General features: G+C 41.7%; 1 protein-coding gene across 3 annotated transcripts in view; it reads right to left on the reverse strand.

The window, feature by feature from the left end:
* Nucleotides 1-5711: 5711 nt before the first annotated feature.
* Nucleotides 5712-17672, reverse strand: part of FAM222B (family with sequence similarity 222 member B) — a 45896-nt gene continuing 33935 nt past the window's right edge. For all 3 annotated transcript variants that reach the window (XM_038375513.2, XM_038375519.2, XM_038375516.2), the window contains exon 3: nucleotides 5712-8950. In XM_038375513.2, the coding sequence (XP_038231441.1) occupies nucleotides 7362-8950 (1589 nt within the window). In that variant the 3' untranslated portion in view covers nucleotides 5712-7361. The remainder of the gene's footprint in view (nucleotides 8951-17672) is intronic.

A 17672-nucleotide genomic window follows, 5' to 3' on the forward strand; every position in this document is an offset into this window, starting at 1 on the left:
TTTGTCCCTGGGATATCAGAAGCCCCAAATGAATTAATGTCTTGTACCCAATTGCCTTGAAATTAGCTCATATTAGTTAGATAAAATACTACAATAACCTGATTACAATTTGCCAATGTGCCAGTAATAGTCACATTTCAAACAGTTATTGCTAGCATAGCTCTACTCCTGGTTCCTCAAGTAACACAGCAATTTTCTACCAAGAAGTGTATTCATTATTTGGACCAAGGTCCCACAACGCTGGCGCAATGCAAACAGAGTAAGACAGACCCCACATCAAAGAGCTCACAATCTGGTCTGTCCTCTCCAGGTCATTCAGAACAGAATTTTATAACTAGTAAAAATCCATGTGTCCATTTTTTCAGGGAGGACAGCAGATCACTATGGGCACAGGGCCAAAAATCCATTCATATTTAAAACTGGTGACATTTGGCATGACTAGATCTCACCAACATAAGGAGTTTGATCACCTTTCTAAAAATGGCAGTGAAATATCTTCTCATGCCAAAATAAGGTGCCAAGGCACTAAAGGGAAGCACCTCGTGGAAAATATAGGCAGCTGTCTAGGACTGACTAGAAAATAAGAATAAATCTGAGAAGGATACAGGAGTTTTGATAGACTTGGAGCAATGCAGATGGCTAGTTTCCAAAAGAAGATCTCCTTTAAAGGGCCATTGTGGCCAAGAAGAGTCCCAATGGATCACAGAAAGTAGGAGTATTAATATTGAGTAACACACAGCTTGCAACATCCAATAGAGGACATGACTCACATTCTACCTTGCTACTGCTGCTCTCGAGGCTCAAAAAAACCATTAAAAGTGAAGGGGTTTCATCAGTCTCATGCCAAGGAGCTAAAACCCAGATATGGAAATCCTGCAGCAATATATTACCTTTAGAGAGTGGGATATTCACAGGTCATCAGTAGTGAAGTCTAGTGTTATGTATATTAGACTGCCAACCAACGCTGTGGTCTGTAAACTGGTTGGACTTTGGCAGGGCTGCTTCATCAGTAGTCACTCACCTCCTCTGCAGACCAAGAGGCAGAAAATCTGCCAATGCTTTTCAGTTCAGGAAATGAGCTAAGCTGACACAAGCGCTGCCTTGCATCAAGAACTCAAAAAACTTTCCCAACAAACAGCACCACCAAGGAAATTTAGAGTGGAGAAGAGAACACAACACAAACACACATGTACCCTTGCTGATGAAACCAAGCATCCAGCAGAGAAGCAGCATTTCAACTTAATTAATTCTCCCTGAATCAAGGGAGAGCTTCATGGAAGGCCCTAGAGACATTGGAAACTCATTCTCCTTAGTCTGCAGCCATTTGGGCATGATGCTAGGTGCCTTTGGTTTAGCTTGTTAATAGTTTGTGTTTACTACATTCCCTAACAGGTTAGCAACTTATTTCTGGTGGTGTTTTAACTCCTCTCACTGTGAGGTTGTTCATACAAGCTCTTAATATTTGTAGACAGAGTCGCATTACTACACCTATATAAAAAAGACAGACATCAGTGAACTAGAAGCTCTTAGAAAGAGATTTGTGGACAGGCAGGTAGATTTTAACCCTTCCTTGACTTCCTACTCCTATCCTGTGCCCTTCTAAGAAAGATACAGCATCACTTGGAACAGGTCAAATAAATTCCAAAAGAGTTCTTTTTTAGTGAACTATGAAGAACCATCTACATAAGCAGTTCAGACACTCCTAGTGTAAAGGAAATACGTATTTCAAGGAACACCCTCCCCCAGTAGATACAATTAAAGTTCCTGTGTCTGGGGAGAAGGTGAGAGACCCGTAGTATAAATGGAATATTATTTCCACTAAAGGAACCAGACATCCACGCCAGTCCAAATACCCAGAGTTCTGAGATCAAGGGAATGATGATATACAGCCTGGAAGATACGAGTTAGTATCAGTGAGATTTAAACGTTCATTGAATGCATTTCCAGCAAATCCAGGAGGGATGATTTTGAAGCCAATACAGTCCCTTTCCCTGCTCAAGGAGAGATGGACTTTTCCTATGTTCTAGTTTCATCATGTAAATTAGATGTCTATTCATTATAAACTGGAAAAAGTGCCCCTGGCTATAACCTTCAGTTAAATGAGAGAATCCGGCAATCTTGATCTAAACTCCCTTTTAAAATCCAGGTTTAATAATTATACTAGTAAATGAAGACACACTCAAGTTACTTGCTCCAAATCCTTAACAGGAATAAAGGGAGTCTCCATAGTTACACCCTTCCAAACAGAAATATGCCACCTTAGATTTAGTTTTCCCTTACATGGAAAGGGGATACAATCTAATAACTTCTGAAAGTCACACAACAGGTGAACAATGGAACAGACCTTCTAACTAGCACAAGTTTTGTCCTTCTCCTCAAAGATTTTTATTCTCTCTGCCTTGTTAAAATAAGATGTGTTAAAGTACCCTTTTAGAGTACTTTAAAAATCCCACCCTGAATCTTCCTCCTATTCTCTATTTGAGAAGTAAGAGGTAAACCCCAGTACATTTCACTAACTGGCAAGTCACAGTTTATTTGGGATGGACGAGTTGGTAGATTAATCTGCTTTGCCATAGCCACTTCTCTCATTTTCCAATTTGAGTGTTGTAGAACAATCAATCTGTTTACTTTGGGGTTTGCTGAGACCTGATCTACCGAACCCCTGTGGGCATCTCTAATGGGGTATGGTGGTTTCTTTTCAATATTCTTTTATGCTAGATTGATAAGGGGATTCAACTTCTAAGATCAGCCAGAGCAAGGTATGCTTGGGAAAACTGGAGCTGCTCCCAAAAACTGGAGCAGACCACAAACCAATGGGTTAATGGAAAGTTTCTCATTTTACACTCACAAGAGATGGTTACTTTGAAGAGGTGCTCAACTTGCCTATGCACCTTGTTTCTGCTTCATTCAAAGCGTTCCAGCTAGCGAAGCACTCATACTGGCATCTGGGGAGAGTTCATCTCCACTCTACCTGAAAAATGCAGTGGAGAGGAGACAGGAGGACCGTAACAGTAACTTTCAAGTTAAGAACAATTTTTCATGACATCAAATTAAAAGGGAAACAACATCCCCCCAGCTCTCAAGACAAAGACCAAGAATGGAGAAAACCCAGCCCAAACAGAGACTTCAGGAATTTCACCATATTTTGGCCTGCAGTTTTCTGCATGACATAACAGTCTCACAGAATTTCTTAGTGCAGACTATGACAGCAAATGTCCATCCTGCAGCCACTGGCTACAGTTGAATACCACAGGCCAAGCTAGCCTCATTCATTCACACTGCATAAAAACAGCAGAAGGGGCAGAGGGAACAGGACTTTTTAGCTTTACTTTTTATTTTTCCTGAAGACCAAAAGAAAGAAAAAAAAAATAGATAAGATTCTCGTTATACCCGTAGCACATGAGAAGCAGCGTATATAATCAGTATGTGTTTTAATGAAATACAGCAGCAATTCCCGATTCTCTCCACAGCAAAGCCCAGCAAACATTTCTGTTTGGTTTCTACGGGAATGGCCGAGTTCTGTGGAAACATCTTTCACATCATAAGCTTCAGAAAAGGTTCTCTAAGAAAGAAAATTCACAAGTGTCATCATAAAATTTTAACTTTGGGCTGTAACAAATTGGGCTGATGATTTAACAGCTTCAAAGCCTCTGTTCAACAGAAAAGATACAGCAGAGATGGAAGTTTCCCATTGGAAGCCTTTTCACCACTTTCACACTTATCCCTTCTCTGCTCTGTTTACTGATAACCTCCATTGGGCAGAAGTAAATCATTAGAAACCAGCAGAAGTGTCTGCATAGCAATATTCTGCTGAACCAGTAGTGCATTAGGAGGGGACAGATTATGGTGCTGACAGCACAGCATAAAATAATCCAGAGCTCACTGAGAAAAACATATGAAATATTTAGCTCCTTACTTTCCCCCCCAAAGGAAAGAATTCTTCCATAAATGTCAAAGATTGATTTCATCCATATCCAGACATGGAAATAGGGATGCAAGAGATTTGCATCAGAGGTCATAAGTGCTTGACCTTTCAGTAGAGAAGAAGTGGAAAGCTGGAAGTGCTCTAATCGGAACAGTGGTGTAAATTCCAATGGAAGACACCCATCTATGTCAAAGACCCAAGTGAAAGCCTAGAAAGTTTACAAAAGTGCTGTACAAATTAAACACATGCAAAACAGAGTTCTACTAGGTAGGGAAACTTTCACAGCATTCAGTATTGCATGGAATAGGACCAGAATGCTATATTTTCCTTAGAACCAGTTACTCATCTTTGTATTAGTAAAATTATAGCAGGAACTGGAGGAAGGAAAAATATCAAACTGAATGAATACTGTGAAACGTTTCTAGAGGTCAAAAGCATGGCTCCTTCTAAACACACCAGAGCATCACTCCGCATAAAAGAGTCCCAAAATAAAAAGATTCTACCAAATGATACTAAGTACCAAACACCCTATCCTTTGTTATCATTTGAGCAATAGTGCATGTCCAGTGGGGCCCTTTATTGGACCCTTATTGCTGGGTTCATGTTGGAGTAAATGTTTCTTTTACAGGTTGTGTCTATAAACTAAGCATGTAAGTGAACAAAAACATTGATTAAAAAAGGGGTATAAATCTCTAAGTATAAGAAAAAGCTGGTTAGTCATACACTGATGCAGAATGTAGTTATTTTCAATAAAAATTGGACTCAGAACAAGGCAAAATATCTGAGTAGGTTTTCATAGCAAAATTGTTCTAATTTTTTGAACAGCTAATGGAATGTCCTACCTGGACGTGTCTTGAATATTTTTGCTTCACAGTCCTGCTGCATCAGGCCAAAATCTCAGAGGTGACGATTCTATTTGCAGTTATTAGTTCAGAACAACTCATGACAAGACTCTCAGACTATCTCCAATGGCTTACTGTAACATTAGCACAACTTCAGACATTTAAACCACTTTTTGTCAAGAGCCAAAACATGGGGTTTCACTAGCTCTCTGTTTTGGGGGGAGGGCAAAAGATGAATCACACTCTGGGGTTTATATTTGCAGTAGGCTAATGAACCAAATAAAAAGTAGGTATTTCAGGTAGCAGAACACCTTACAATAACTAACTTAGTGGGAAATGTTAAAGTCATAGCACAGCCCTAGATCAATTTGGAGGAGGGGAAGAGGCGACAGGGAAAATGGAAGGGAAGCAGCTTCAGACTCAATTCTTGGCTTCCAAGATAATGTATTCAGAAAAATATTGCATGAAAAGCCTTAGGGTTTTAGTTCTTTCATAGATGTATATTTACCAGTTTTCACAAAGACTGCAGGAATACGATTATAAACAATAAATTAGGACTTCATGTTGCTATCATTTGGCATAACACAATCAGGCAATTTTTCCTTTTAAATATAAGGCAACACAAGCCAACACATAATTTAATCCGTCTTTAGTCAGACTGCTTAACTTTGCTAAAGAGTAATCACTAAAGAACGGTTTATAGTACACTTAAAAGAATTTAAATAAATGACATGGTGTAAGTGTACTATCTTACGCAAGGAATCAGAAAACGTACTCTTCTAAGCTTTGAAATCTAAATATTTGTTACAGCCCAGAACTACATGTCTAAATTAAAAAATACAAATAAATGTTTTCTAATTTTTTCCATTTACGAAAATCTTTAAGAATCTCTAGCCAACTATGACATCACTTCAAAACTTGCAAGTTTGTTGTGGTTTTTTTTAAAATTTTGTATGGATGTCTTAAGATTTTAAATCATGCTCATTAAGGAAAGTTCAAGGAGCAAATACTTAAGGCTTTGTTTTTCAAAGGGCTGTGAGGGAGGCCAGTGAATGGCAGAGGCCAGGGGATTCACTCATACACAATGCTACTCAAACCCACGCTACCAGGTGACATTCATACAGAAATATTACACTTAAAAGTTACAGTGTAGAGCAATATTTTTAGCCAGTGTACATATAAAGAATCAATGCATTTACTTTTTTTTTTTAATTCCAAACTCGACTGTGATCATTATGTTCAAGTATTAGTCTCATTTACAGAGATGAGAAACTTCTACTTACAATAAATTTAGCTTTAAAAGAAGGGATGTTTCAATATGCTGAAGAGAATGAGACACTGAGGTTATCTAATAGTTAGTGTTCTATCAGTCACCAACTCATTTAGCTGCTTTAAGTGACATGGGGAGGGAAGAGAAGTAGTTAGGCACAGAGAATCTGGGAAAAGAGTACTTTAAAAATAGCTTAAATGGTAATTCCCAGATATGAGAACTGTTCTATCATATCTATGGTGGTGTTTTAACATACAAGAATACAGGGCTGTAAGTCCCACCATGTCTCATAGCTTCGTTTCATAGCAAATACCTTTCATTTCATTGATGCTGTCGGAATGTGAGAACGCCATGCCAGTCACTATGTGCCCTTACCTTTACAGTGGAGACAGACTTCTAAATCTGCTTATCTACCCTGAAATTAATTCTATCTACTGGAGGAGCAACTGAACCCTTGTGGGGTCGTCAATGGGTCTAGATTCCTGGAATAAAACCTCAATACAGCACTTTGTATCAGGAAATCCAGACTCCTAGCAGCGAGGGGTTCAGATATAGTTAGCTTTAAAATGGTCAAGTGGAAGCAAAGAGGGAAGGAGGCAGCTACTATTGCAGCTATGTACCCTACATCCTAAAACTGCCACTCCCATACCCTGTCCTCAACAAAGTGTCCAGAAGATCTGTGAGGGGCTTTTGACTCTGGAGATAGACCAAAGTCAAAATGATAAATGCAGAACTCTCTGCAAGAGCTAGCAAAAAGCTTCTTCCTATGTTAATGACTAAATATATAACCCTAGCTAAATCCTTTCAAAAGCAGGCTCTCTTTTCAATTAAATAAGTCGCTAGACAGTGCAAATGGTCAATGTTTAATGCATTTAATGAAACAGGCTTTAGAGTTGAAAATAAGACCTACTTCCTGACAAATTCTGTTGCTCTTAATCCATGCAGAGGAAATTTAGATGGAAATGTAAGCATCTATGCTACCTAGCTCTTTACAGAGCTGGCTACCAGATGCAACTGTGAACCCTGCAGCAACTTAACAGTCCAGCAAGTAGTCACCAAGTAGAAGGCAAAAGCTGAGCAAAGAGGATTCTGTGGTGAAGAAATAGCTGTGGGGTGCAGTAGTGTAATCAAGTTATTTGAAACAATAGGCATGTCATATATTTGATGCTAACAGGAGAAAATGTGGATGTAAAGCTTTTAAATATACATTAAGTCTTGTTTCAACGATTATAATGATCACACAAGTTTGCAAATTAAAAATACTTTGCTTATTAATTAAAATTAAGACTAAACCTCTAATTTTGTCTGTGAAAGTGACTGCAGCCTATCTATACCCCGGGTGCTGAATATGAAGACTTCGACTATCAGTTGATTCAGGTGCTCGGTTCATGGGAGGCCGATGGACTTTTCCCAGGACAGCCATACTCTGATCTCTGAAGCAAGCCTGTTGGAAGTCCCCACTTAGGTAATCCATGGTCTGCATCACACTACTCTGGCTGGATGAACCAGCTCCGGCTCTATAATGAGCTCCTGCTGCACAATCTAGTGGTGCCCCTGCTGGCTGTCCTCCATGAAAAGGCATGGCAAGGTCCTGTGACCCAGAGCTGTCACTGTTCGGTGTGGGCAGAATGTTATTCCATATGGGCTGGAAATAGTGCCCATTAGTATATGGCAAGGGTCCCTGCAGTCCATTCACAGGTGGGGAAGGTGTAGGCTTCTCAATAGGGGGCTTTAAGTTGAAAGACTGGCTCATGCACAGTTCTTGAGGGTAGTTTGAAGTTTTACCAGGAAAACCTTGCCCTGCAATCTCTCTGTGAGGGTGCTTCCCCGCAAGTCCAGTAGGTCCAGCAGCATCGCCACACATTTGCTGGAGATGTGCAAGCTGATGCTGGTTCCATGCAACTGATTTCATTTCATTCTGGTATGCAGACGGCACCCTGTTGATGTTTACCATGGGTACATTAACAGAGGCAGAAGGAGGAATAGCAGCAGCAGCATGATCTACAGGGTTTACTACACAGGAAGGCATGGGAGTGGGAACATTGTGAGTAGATACCCTGGTACTTGCATTGATAAGCAGATTGCGACTTATGGGGCTAGGGTTTGCAATCTGTCCCTCACATACTGAGGTAGTGCTAATGCCAGCTCTGGCCTGGCAGAACTGGTTAATCTGGTGCACAATGCTGCTCAGGTCTGGTGGCTGGTTCTGCTGCAGAGTAGCAGCCATAGAGAGGGGAATGGTTGAGGTAGACACGGTCACATTCGGCGGCGCATCTGCATCCGGCATCTTTCTGCTTCCATGTAAACCTGGCTGCAGCAAAGTGTTTGCATGGTGCTGCAGAGTTTGATGTGCCATGGTCTGAGGATGCTGCAAGCTCTGCGGCTGCTGCATATTCTGAGGGTGCGGCAAAGTCTGCGGCTGTGGTATACCCTGAGGGTGTGTTAAGCTTTGTGGCTGCAGTATACCCTGAGGGAGCTGCAAAGTCTGTGGCTGCGGTATACTCTGGGGGTGTGGCAGAGTCTGTGCATGCTGAAGGGCCTGCTGGCGAGCAAGCGCCTGGGGGTGGTTTAAAGTGCTAGGTGCAATGTATGGTGTGGAAGGGGGATTCATCATTGCTTCCGGCAGCAGACGTGCGCGTGTTCCGTCAAAGTCTTTGATAATTCCTTTAGCTGGAGATTTGACTATCGCGAGCAGGCCTGTTTTTGTGGCGGGCTGAGATGGGTAAGGACTATACCTCTGGCCTGAAGTATCAAGTCCATTCACAGTACGGCGTATGTGTTTCCTCTGGGGAACCTTGACGCTGTTTGGAAAAATTTTTATAGTCAGTGGATTGTTGGCAACCTTCTTAGCATAAGCATCCAATTCTGCTGGGGTAGGATACTGTGCAGATCTCATCTTCTGTGTAGTGTCCCCTGTGGAGAAAGAGGGAATCCATCAGTACTGACCCTGGAAAGAAGCAGCGTTCTCTCAGAACAAGCAAGTTAAAGCATTCAAGATAAAAGAGCTGAATCTTCCCAAAACCAGCGGGCAAGCACCAGTTATCTGATTCTCTTCAGTGGAAACCAACATGATGCACCACTCAACTTCAGGCAAGACCAGCCTGAAGGGAGTAAAAACTGAACCAAACCATTTCTTAAACTAAGTTTATTCAGAAAATCTTGGTAGTTACATTAACCCTTGAGGAGCACTGAACAAACCAGGTGTGCCGCTATCAACGCATCGGATGGCCTGCACCTCAGATTATTTTCTATGCTGGATAAGAGGTGGGGGAAATGCTGCAGCCTTATGAATATTCTCGGACTTAAAATCTGCCTCTGACCTCCCTCCCCCGCCCCCGCCCCCATTCTTAAGCCATTCTTGGAATCCTGAGCTTCTATTTTAGGAAACAGAGAAGGAAGTTAGCGAACAGAATGGAAAAATGCACAGAATGTTGGTGTGAGCCCCATATAAAACCACTTCAAATAAAAATTACTTGGATTTCAATGTCAGCATTATTCAGAAATTGAGGCACTTAAAATTTTTTAAACTGTCTTCTTTGGCAAATACTCAAAGGTTCTTTGAGAAGTCTTTAGTAATTCTAGTTTAGCCAGGTTATATTGTATAATTCCCATTCTGCTAAATATGCATTATTTATGCCTTTCACCTCGGTTCATCCCTACCCAGTTAATCTCCATATTCACTATGAGAGTCAGTTTGGGAGAGTATCCTAACAACAAACAGTTACAATCAGGGTACCACAACAGATCCTAAAGGCACATACTACCACGTGTGGACAAAATTATTCCAGACAGTCAACCTGTTCCATTTATCCTCACTTAGCAGATATCCACCTGGCTGAAGGTTGAGCAGCAGGCTGCCATTTGTACATTTCAGCAAAGGCCATATGAAAAATCTAGGAGGGTGGAATGCATCTGTGGATTGCTGTAATCTCATTCCATGCCTACAGCACATTTCCCTTCAAAGCTCTACTGGCTGCCTCTCATAAGCCTTTGCTTTAAAAGCAATTTTATAGTCTTCCAATACAGGCTTGTTCTTCCATAATCCTATTCCCCTTTTGCTTGATTTTTCACCTTGCAGATTTTGTCCACCAGAAAAGCAGCTCCCCTCTCACAGAACAAGATGTTCAGCTTCCTCCATAGCTCCTACACACGCTACTGCAGTGATTTGCTGGTAGGGGGTTCTGCAGCTGACTTCTCCAGAGCCCAGCAGGGCCATTGCCAGTGCGCTTGGTATCTCACTGTCCCAAGCAGAAGAGACCAAGGAACTACAGCTCACCAGAGATCATGCTGCTACCAGGGAGGCAAATTTTTGTTTGAACATAAGCATTTGAATATAGCCTTTTGGAAAACAATTTGCTTAGAAGAAGTTATCTACCAAGTATGGTTAAGGCCTAAGCAGCATTACTAGCTGTATTTCAATCACTGTCTACAGAGCATATGATTTTAGTCTCTAAAACTGAAGGCAGGGCACTGCTTCTATAAGAAAAGCTGTCCTTAGAAACCAAGGGCAATGCAAGAGATGATGGGATGGATACCAAAAGGAGAAGCAGTTATAACGAAATTAAACATATCCTTTGTAAAATGGGAATTTTTTGTAAGCTAGTTGTTTCTGTGCCAGCTGGCAGTTTACCTATCCATCTTCATTGTTTCTGAGATGTCTCTCACCATGGTGTTTAAGCACTGGCATCTAGCACCTACTAATTAGAGGAAATACTCATTTGACATTTATTAACCTGAACATCCTCTTTGTTCTCATGTCTCACTTCACCCTGTCATGCAGGTTCTAACTTCCTTTTTGACTGAGCTCTTGCATTTCTAATGAAGTCAGGAACCTCTCCAAGTTAGGCAATGCTGCTACTCTGTTGCCAGGTTTCTGTCAGCAGCTCTCAAAACTTTGATGGCTTTATTTTTAGCAGGTTCTTCTATTCCTTCTTCATCTTTTCCAAAAGATGCCTACCCTGGAAACATGCTAGGTAATTCTGATGAAAGAGTAACTGATCAGGCTGAAGGGAATCCAGGCCTTTCTGCAACATGGGTTGTGTGAACTTGGCCAGTTTCAGATAGAGTTTCTACTTAACACTTCAAAACATCTCTCTCTTACATTCTATGGAAAAACTAGACAAGAATTTCAGAAGTCCAATATCAAACTAGTAATAAATGTTATTAGTGACCTAGTATGTTGGATAGTTTGCCACCTTTCCAGTAGATAAGGTCTTGGATGTACTTTGACAATGCATTACAATTATTGTCAGGAAGCAGTTAAAATATTTATCATATTTTAATATGCAAAACTGAACACTTTGCGTCTATCAACTATAGCACATCTATAGCTCTGAACCAGAGTTCCTTATTTTAAAAGCACAATAGTTTACTTTAAGATTGAAAACAAGCCTTCAGTTCAAGTTAAACATGCACCAAGATGAAGCCTGATGTCCCATCTTAAGTAACTGGACAAACCATTTTTCAAATCCCCTTTGATTTGGCCTCTCTTAAGTTAACAACCGATTCCCTCACCTTCCCACTCCTTTCCTATGTAATTCTAGTTTACAGAGTCAATGCCTCTCTTGCCCTGAACTAGCTAAAACATCCATAATTTACTTAGGACTGATCAAGAGAACGTATTCCTGAGGCTCCCCATATACTACATAAAATGTAATTATGTTACACCAGTAGTTTTTCTTCACAGTAGACTCTAATCTTTGCAGGATCAATTTGGGCAACAAAACAGAGAAAACTGTGAATAAGTCAGAAACAGGAATTAAGGAATACTTGGGGGACCTGAAGGACCAGTACAGGGATTCCAAGGCTACAGTGAAGTAGTCATGGGGATTAGGTAGGATAGGAAAAAACAACAACAACAACAACAACAAAAAAGAGATTAGCTCAGCTGACAAAATGAATGGGAAAATATCAAGCATAATTTAAACAAAATGCATCTTTGCTGTCCAACATCCCCATCACTTGTGATCAGTTCCAGATTTCTGTGTCAGTTTATACAACAATTAGATGTGCACCTCTAAATATCAGAAATATTTTCTTGTTAGCAATGGCGTGTTTCTCTGATTAATTTCAATACGAATATAACATTTTTCTTTATGTGCATTTAACATTAGGGCTTTAAACCACAGCTTTGTAACCTACTTATGGTTATATTTTCATTAAAATTCATTAAAGTATAACGAGCCTTAAGGATCCTTACAATAATCAAATTCAAAACAAAAAAAAGAAGAGCTATACCCAATTCCTGGGTAAAGCTCTCAACTGCTGCAATTTTTCTGTAGGTTTAATGAGAGTCCTCAGTCTTTGGGCAGGAGTTAATTTTAGCCTGTGGATTAGTCTTTTAGTCCAGGAATATAAAACCCACACTTAGTCTCAACTGTGGCTACTCCACCATCATCTCAATCAATCTTTTTCTTTTAAGGCCCTGAGGCACCTGTCTTTACATCACTGGAAACTATGATCATTGCCCAATAAAAAGGCATTTTTGCTCTTTTGACAATGCATTCTTTGCCTCAAGTATTTTGATATTGTCTTCAGTGTTATATTTAAGAAGCAGAAGGAAGGAAGGAAGGAAAGAATGCAGATAAGAGACCAATGAGAAATCCCACACATGGGGGTGAAGGACAAATTTCAGGGTTACTCTGCTTTTCCTTGAAATCTTACAAAATTGAGTTTTTTGTTTTTTTTGCGAAGTCTTTAAAATATATATATAATACTGATATGTTATCAGTTTCAAAAAGACAAAATATTTACAAGTCATCTAGCAGCTCCGCCTTCATACAGTATCCTTAGAAAAAAGCCCTTCATTTGGAGGTGAACAGAAAAGAAGATAACTATGTAGAGCTTTAAATAGAATGCAAGACCAATGTGATCCAGAGAGATATATCTAGAAAAATTCCTCAGGCTTTCTGAACTTATATTAATATAAGTTATCTGGTACTCTTCACTCCAGTTATACAGTTTCTCAAGGCTTCTATAAAAAGCATGGGACTATTTCAAATCCTCTTCTCCAGCCATCCCCAAACAAAAAAAAAGCCAAACATTGTTCATTAAAAATGCTCATTAACTCAGCTTTCCTTTGACCACGAGCAAGACTATTTATGCATATACCGGATGTGGAGAAATGCACCAAATAATCTTATACACATCTGCCGCAGAGAGGGCATTTTTATTTTCAATATAAAATCAGAGCTAACTGGAACTGCTAAGCATTAGTGCTGTTTAAAGATCTGCCAGCCACTTTATGTGCTAAATTCTTTTAAACACAGTACCTAATCTCTTCACTAAGGGCTTGTCTACACTAGGAAAATTAGTGAGCAGCAAGCTAGGGTGCAAATTTATTGTGCACGAGCTACTCAGCGCTAACTCCCTTCGTGGACACACTTACTGAGCACTTCTTGAACAGTTTAGTTTAATGCGCTTCTAAAGTGCAGTAAATTATTGTGCACTAAGACATGGAGTGAACAGCAAGAGTAAGTGTGGGAGTAGCTACTGCAGGCTTTTTCCCTGTGTAGACAAGTCCTAAATGAGGTTATGGTAGTGCTTTCAGTCCAGTGTCAAGCAGTGCCTGGAAAGAGCTGGCAATATCAGGCTAAGAGATATTGCCAGCTAACAGATATTGCCTGTTACCTTTAGAATATATAGAACTACTGCAGTATGAAATTGGCCCACAATTCACACCCTCATCTCACCAAACAAACACGTTAAAAGATTTCACTAATTTGCCCTTTCAGTATGAAGCTTTCCAATCCTCTGAAGCGATCAGCAACCAAGGAAGCCTTTTAACAAATCGTCAGTTTTCTTTTTAAGAAAGTGCACTAAGTTCTATCCCCTCCCATGTAATTTTAGTCAGCAATATTCAACTGAAAAGACATAATGCTACATATATTAATAAGATGGAAAGGAGGGAAAAAAGGGGGGGAATGCCATTAGCGGGGCAGTCTACTTGCATATCACATTGTGAAAGCCCCTTTCTGGGCACCTCCTCTTACTGCAACCACAGAAATGTACGGCTAGCAGGGGCTTTGAGAAGTTGCTCAGCCCAGCCCCTTCCACTGAGACAGGACGAATTATACTTAGACCATCTCTCACAGGAGTTTATCTAACCGTTCTTAAAACCGACAATGATGGGGATTCCATGACCTCCCTTGGCAGCCTATCCCAGTGCTTAACTATCTGAAAATGTTTTTTCTAATATCAACCTAAATCTCCCTTGCTGCAGTAAAGTGCATTACTTCTTGTCCTATCTTCAGTGGACATGGAGAACCCGATCACAGTCCTCTTTAGAGCAGCCCTTCACATATTTGAGGACGGGACACCTCAGTCTTCCTTTCACAAGATTAAACATGCCCAGGTTTTTTTTTTAAGCCTCCCCATATAGGTCAGCTTTTCTAAACCTTTGATCATTTTTGTTGCTCTCCTCTGGACTCTCTCCAGTTTGTCCATATCCTTCCTGAAGCGTGGTGCTCAGAACGGGACATAGTATTCTACTGAGAACTCACCAGTGTTGAGTAGAGCAGGACAATCTCCTCCCGGGTCTGACATAGGACACTTCTGTTAATACACCCCAGAATCCTATTAGCCTTTTTTGCAACTGCACCACAATGTTGACTCACAGGGCTTGTCTGCACACACAGAGCTCTCCTGTCAGCATAATAAAACCACCTCCACGAGTGGCGGGAGCTCTGTTGGCAGGAGAAGTTCTCCCGCCAACATAGCGCTGTCCACACGGACGCTTATGTCTGTGTAATTTATGTCGCTCAGGGGGGTGGTTTATTCACCTCCCGAGTGACATAAGTTATGCCAACATAAGCCATAGTGTAGACATAGCCACAGTCAACTTGTGACCCACTATACCCTCATATCCTTTCCAGCAGTACTACCGCCTAACCAGTTACTCCAGATTTTGTAGTTGTGCATTAGATTTTTTCCTTCCTAAGTGTAGTACTTTGCACTTGTCTATATTGAATTTCATCTTGTTGATTTCAAACCAATTCTCCAACTTTCAAGGTTGTTTTGAATTCAAATCCTGTCTTCAAAAAGTGCCAGGTTGGTGTCATCTGCAAAATTTATACAAAGATACTTGCACAATGGAGTGAAGAGTATTAGTGAAAATATTGAATCGACCAAAACAGACCCATTGGGATCTCACTAGAAAAATGCCCCCAGCTTGACAGCAAATCAATGATACTATCTTTCAGTTCTGCACCCACCTTTACAGTAGTTTAAACTAGATCACATTTCCCTAGTTTGCCTATGAGAATGTCATGTGGGACTGTCAAAACCATTAGGAAGGACAGGCAGGGCAGAAAAGGTGGGGGAGTAGCACTGTATGTAAGGGAGCAGTATGACTGCTCAGAGCTCCGGTACGAAACTGTGGAAAAACCTGAGTGTCTCTGGATTAAGTTTAGAAGTGTGTGCAACAAGAGTGATGTCATGGTGGGAGTCTGCTATAGACCACCGGACCAGGGGGATGAGGTGGATGAGGCTTTCTTCCGGCAACTCACGGAAGCTACTAGATCGCATGCCCTGATTCTCATGGGTGACTTTAATTTTCCTGATATCTGCTGGGAGAGCAATACAGCGGTGCATAGACAATCCAGGAAGTTTTTGGAAAGCGTAGGGGACAATTTCCTGGTGCAAGTGCTAGGGGAGCCAACTAGGGGGAGCGCTTTTCTTGACCTGCTGCTCACAAACCGGGTAGAATTAGTGGGGGAAGCAAAAGTGGATGGGAATCTGGGAGGCAGTGACCATGAGTTGGTTGAGTTCAGGATCCTGACGCAGGGAAGAAAGGTAAGCAGCAGGATACGGACCCTGGACTTCAGGAAAGCAGACTTTGACTCCCTCAGGGAACAGATGGCCAGGATCCCCTGGGGGACTAACATGAAAGGGAAGGGAGTCCAGGAGAGCTGGCTGTATTTCAAGGAATCCCTGTTGAGGTTACAGGGACAAACCATCCCGATGAGTCGGAAGAATAGTAAATATGGCAGGCGACCAGCTTGGCTTAATGGTGAAATCCTAGCGGATCTTAAACATAAAAAAGAAGCTTACAAGAAGTGGAAGCTTGGACATATGACCAGGGAAGAGTATAAAAATATTGCTCGGGCATGTAGGAAAGATATCAGGAGGGCCAAATCGCACCTGGAGCTGCAGCTAGCAAGAGATGTCAAGAGTAACAAGAAGGGTTTCTTCAGGTATGTTGGCAACAAGAAGAAAGCCAAGGAAAGTGTGGGCCCCTTACTGAATGAGGGAGGCAAGCTAGTGACAGAGGATGTGGAAAAAGCTAATGTACTCAATGCTTTTTTTGCCTCTGTTTTCACTAACAAGGTCAGCTCCCAGACTGCTGTGCTGGGCAACACAAAATGGGGAAGAGATGGCCAGCCCTCTGTAGAGATAGAGGTGGTTAGGGACTATTTAGAAAAGCTGGACGTGCACAAGTCCATGGGGCCGGACGAATTGCATCCGAGAGTGCTGAAGGAATTGGCGGCTGTGATTGCAGAGCCCTTAGCCATTATCTTTGAAAACTCGTGGCGAACGGGGGAAGTCCCGGATGACTGGAAAAAGGCTAATGTAGTGCCCATCTTTAAAAAAGGGAAGAAGGAGGATCCTGGGAACTACAGGCCGGTCAGCCTCACCTCAGTCCCTGGAAAAATCATGGAGCAGGTCCTCAAAGAATCAATCCTGAAGCACTTAGAGGAGAGGAAAGTGATCAGGAACAGTCAGCATGGATTCACCAAGGGAAGGTCATGCCTGACTAATCTAATCGCCTTTTATGATGAGATTACTGGTTCTGTGGATGAAGGGAAAGCAGTGGATGTATTGTTTCTTGACTTTAGCAAAGCTTTTGACACGGTCTCCCACAGCATTCTTGTCAGCAAGTTAAGGAAGTATGGGCTGGATGAATGCACTATAAGGTGGGTAGAAAGCTGGCTAGATTGTCGGGCTCAACGGGTAGTGATCAATGGCTCCATGTCTAGTTGGCAGCCGGTGTCAAGTGGAGTGCCCCAGGGGTCGGTCCTGGGGCCCGTTTTGTTCAATATCTTCATAAATGATCTGGAGGATGGTGTGGATTGCACTCTCAGCAAATTTGCGGATGATACTAAACTGGGAGGAGTGGTAGATACGCTGGAGGGGAGGGATAGGATACAGAAGGACCTAGACAAACTGGAGGATTGGGCCAAAAGAAATCTAATGAGGTTCAATAAGGATAAATGCAGGGTCCTGCACTTAGGATGGAAGAATCCAATGCACCGCTACAGACTAGGGACCGAATGGCTCGGCAGCAGTTCTGCGGAAAAGGACCTAGGGGTGACAGTGGACGAGAAGCTGGATATGAGTCAGCAGTGTGCCCTTGTTGCCAAGAAGGCCAATGGCATTTTGGGTTGTATAAGTAGGGGCATAGCGAGCAGATCGAGGGACGTGATCGTTCCCCTCTATTCGACACTGGTGAGGCCTCATCTGGAGTACTGTGTCCAGTTTTGGGCCCCACACTACAGGAAGGATGTGGATAAATTGGAAAGAGTACAACGAAGGGCAACGAAAATGATTAGGGGTCTAGAGCACATGACTTATGAGGAGAGGCTGAGGGAGCTGGGATTGTTTAGTCTGGAGAAGAGAAGAATGAGGGGGGATTTGA

Source organism: Dermochelys coriacea, chromosome 17 (assembly GCF_009764565.3).
Source record: "Dermochelys coriacea isolate rDerCor1 chromosome 17, rDerCor1.pri.v4, whole genome shotgun sequence".
NCBI lineage: Eukaryota > Metazoa > Chordata > Testudines > Dermochelyidae > Dermochelys > Dermochelys coriacea.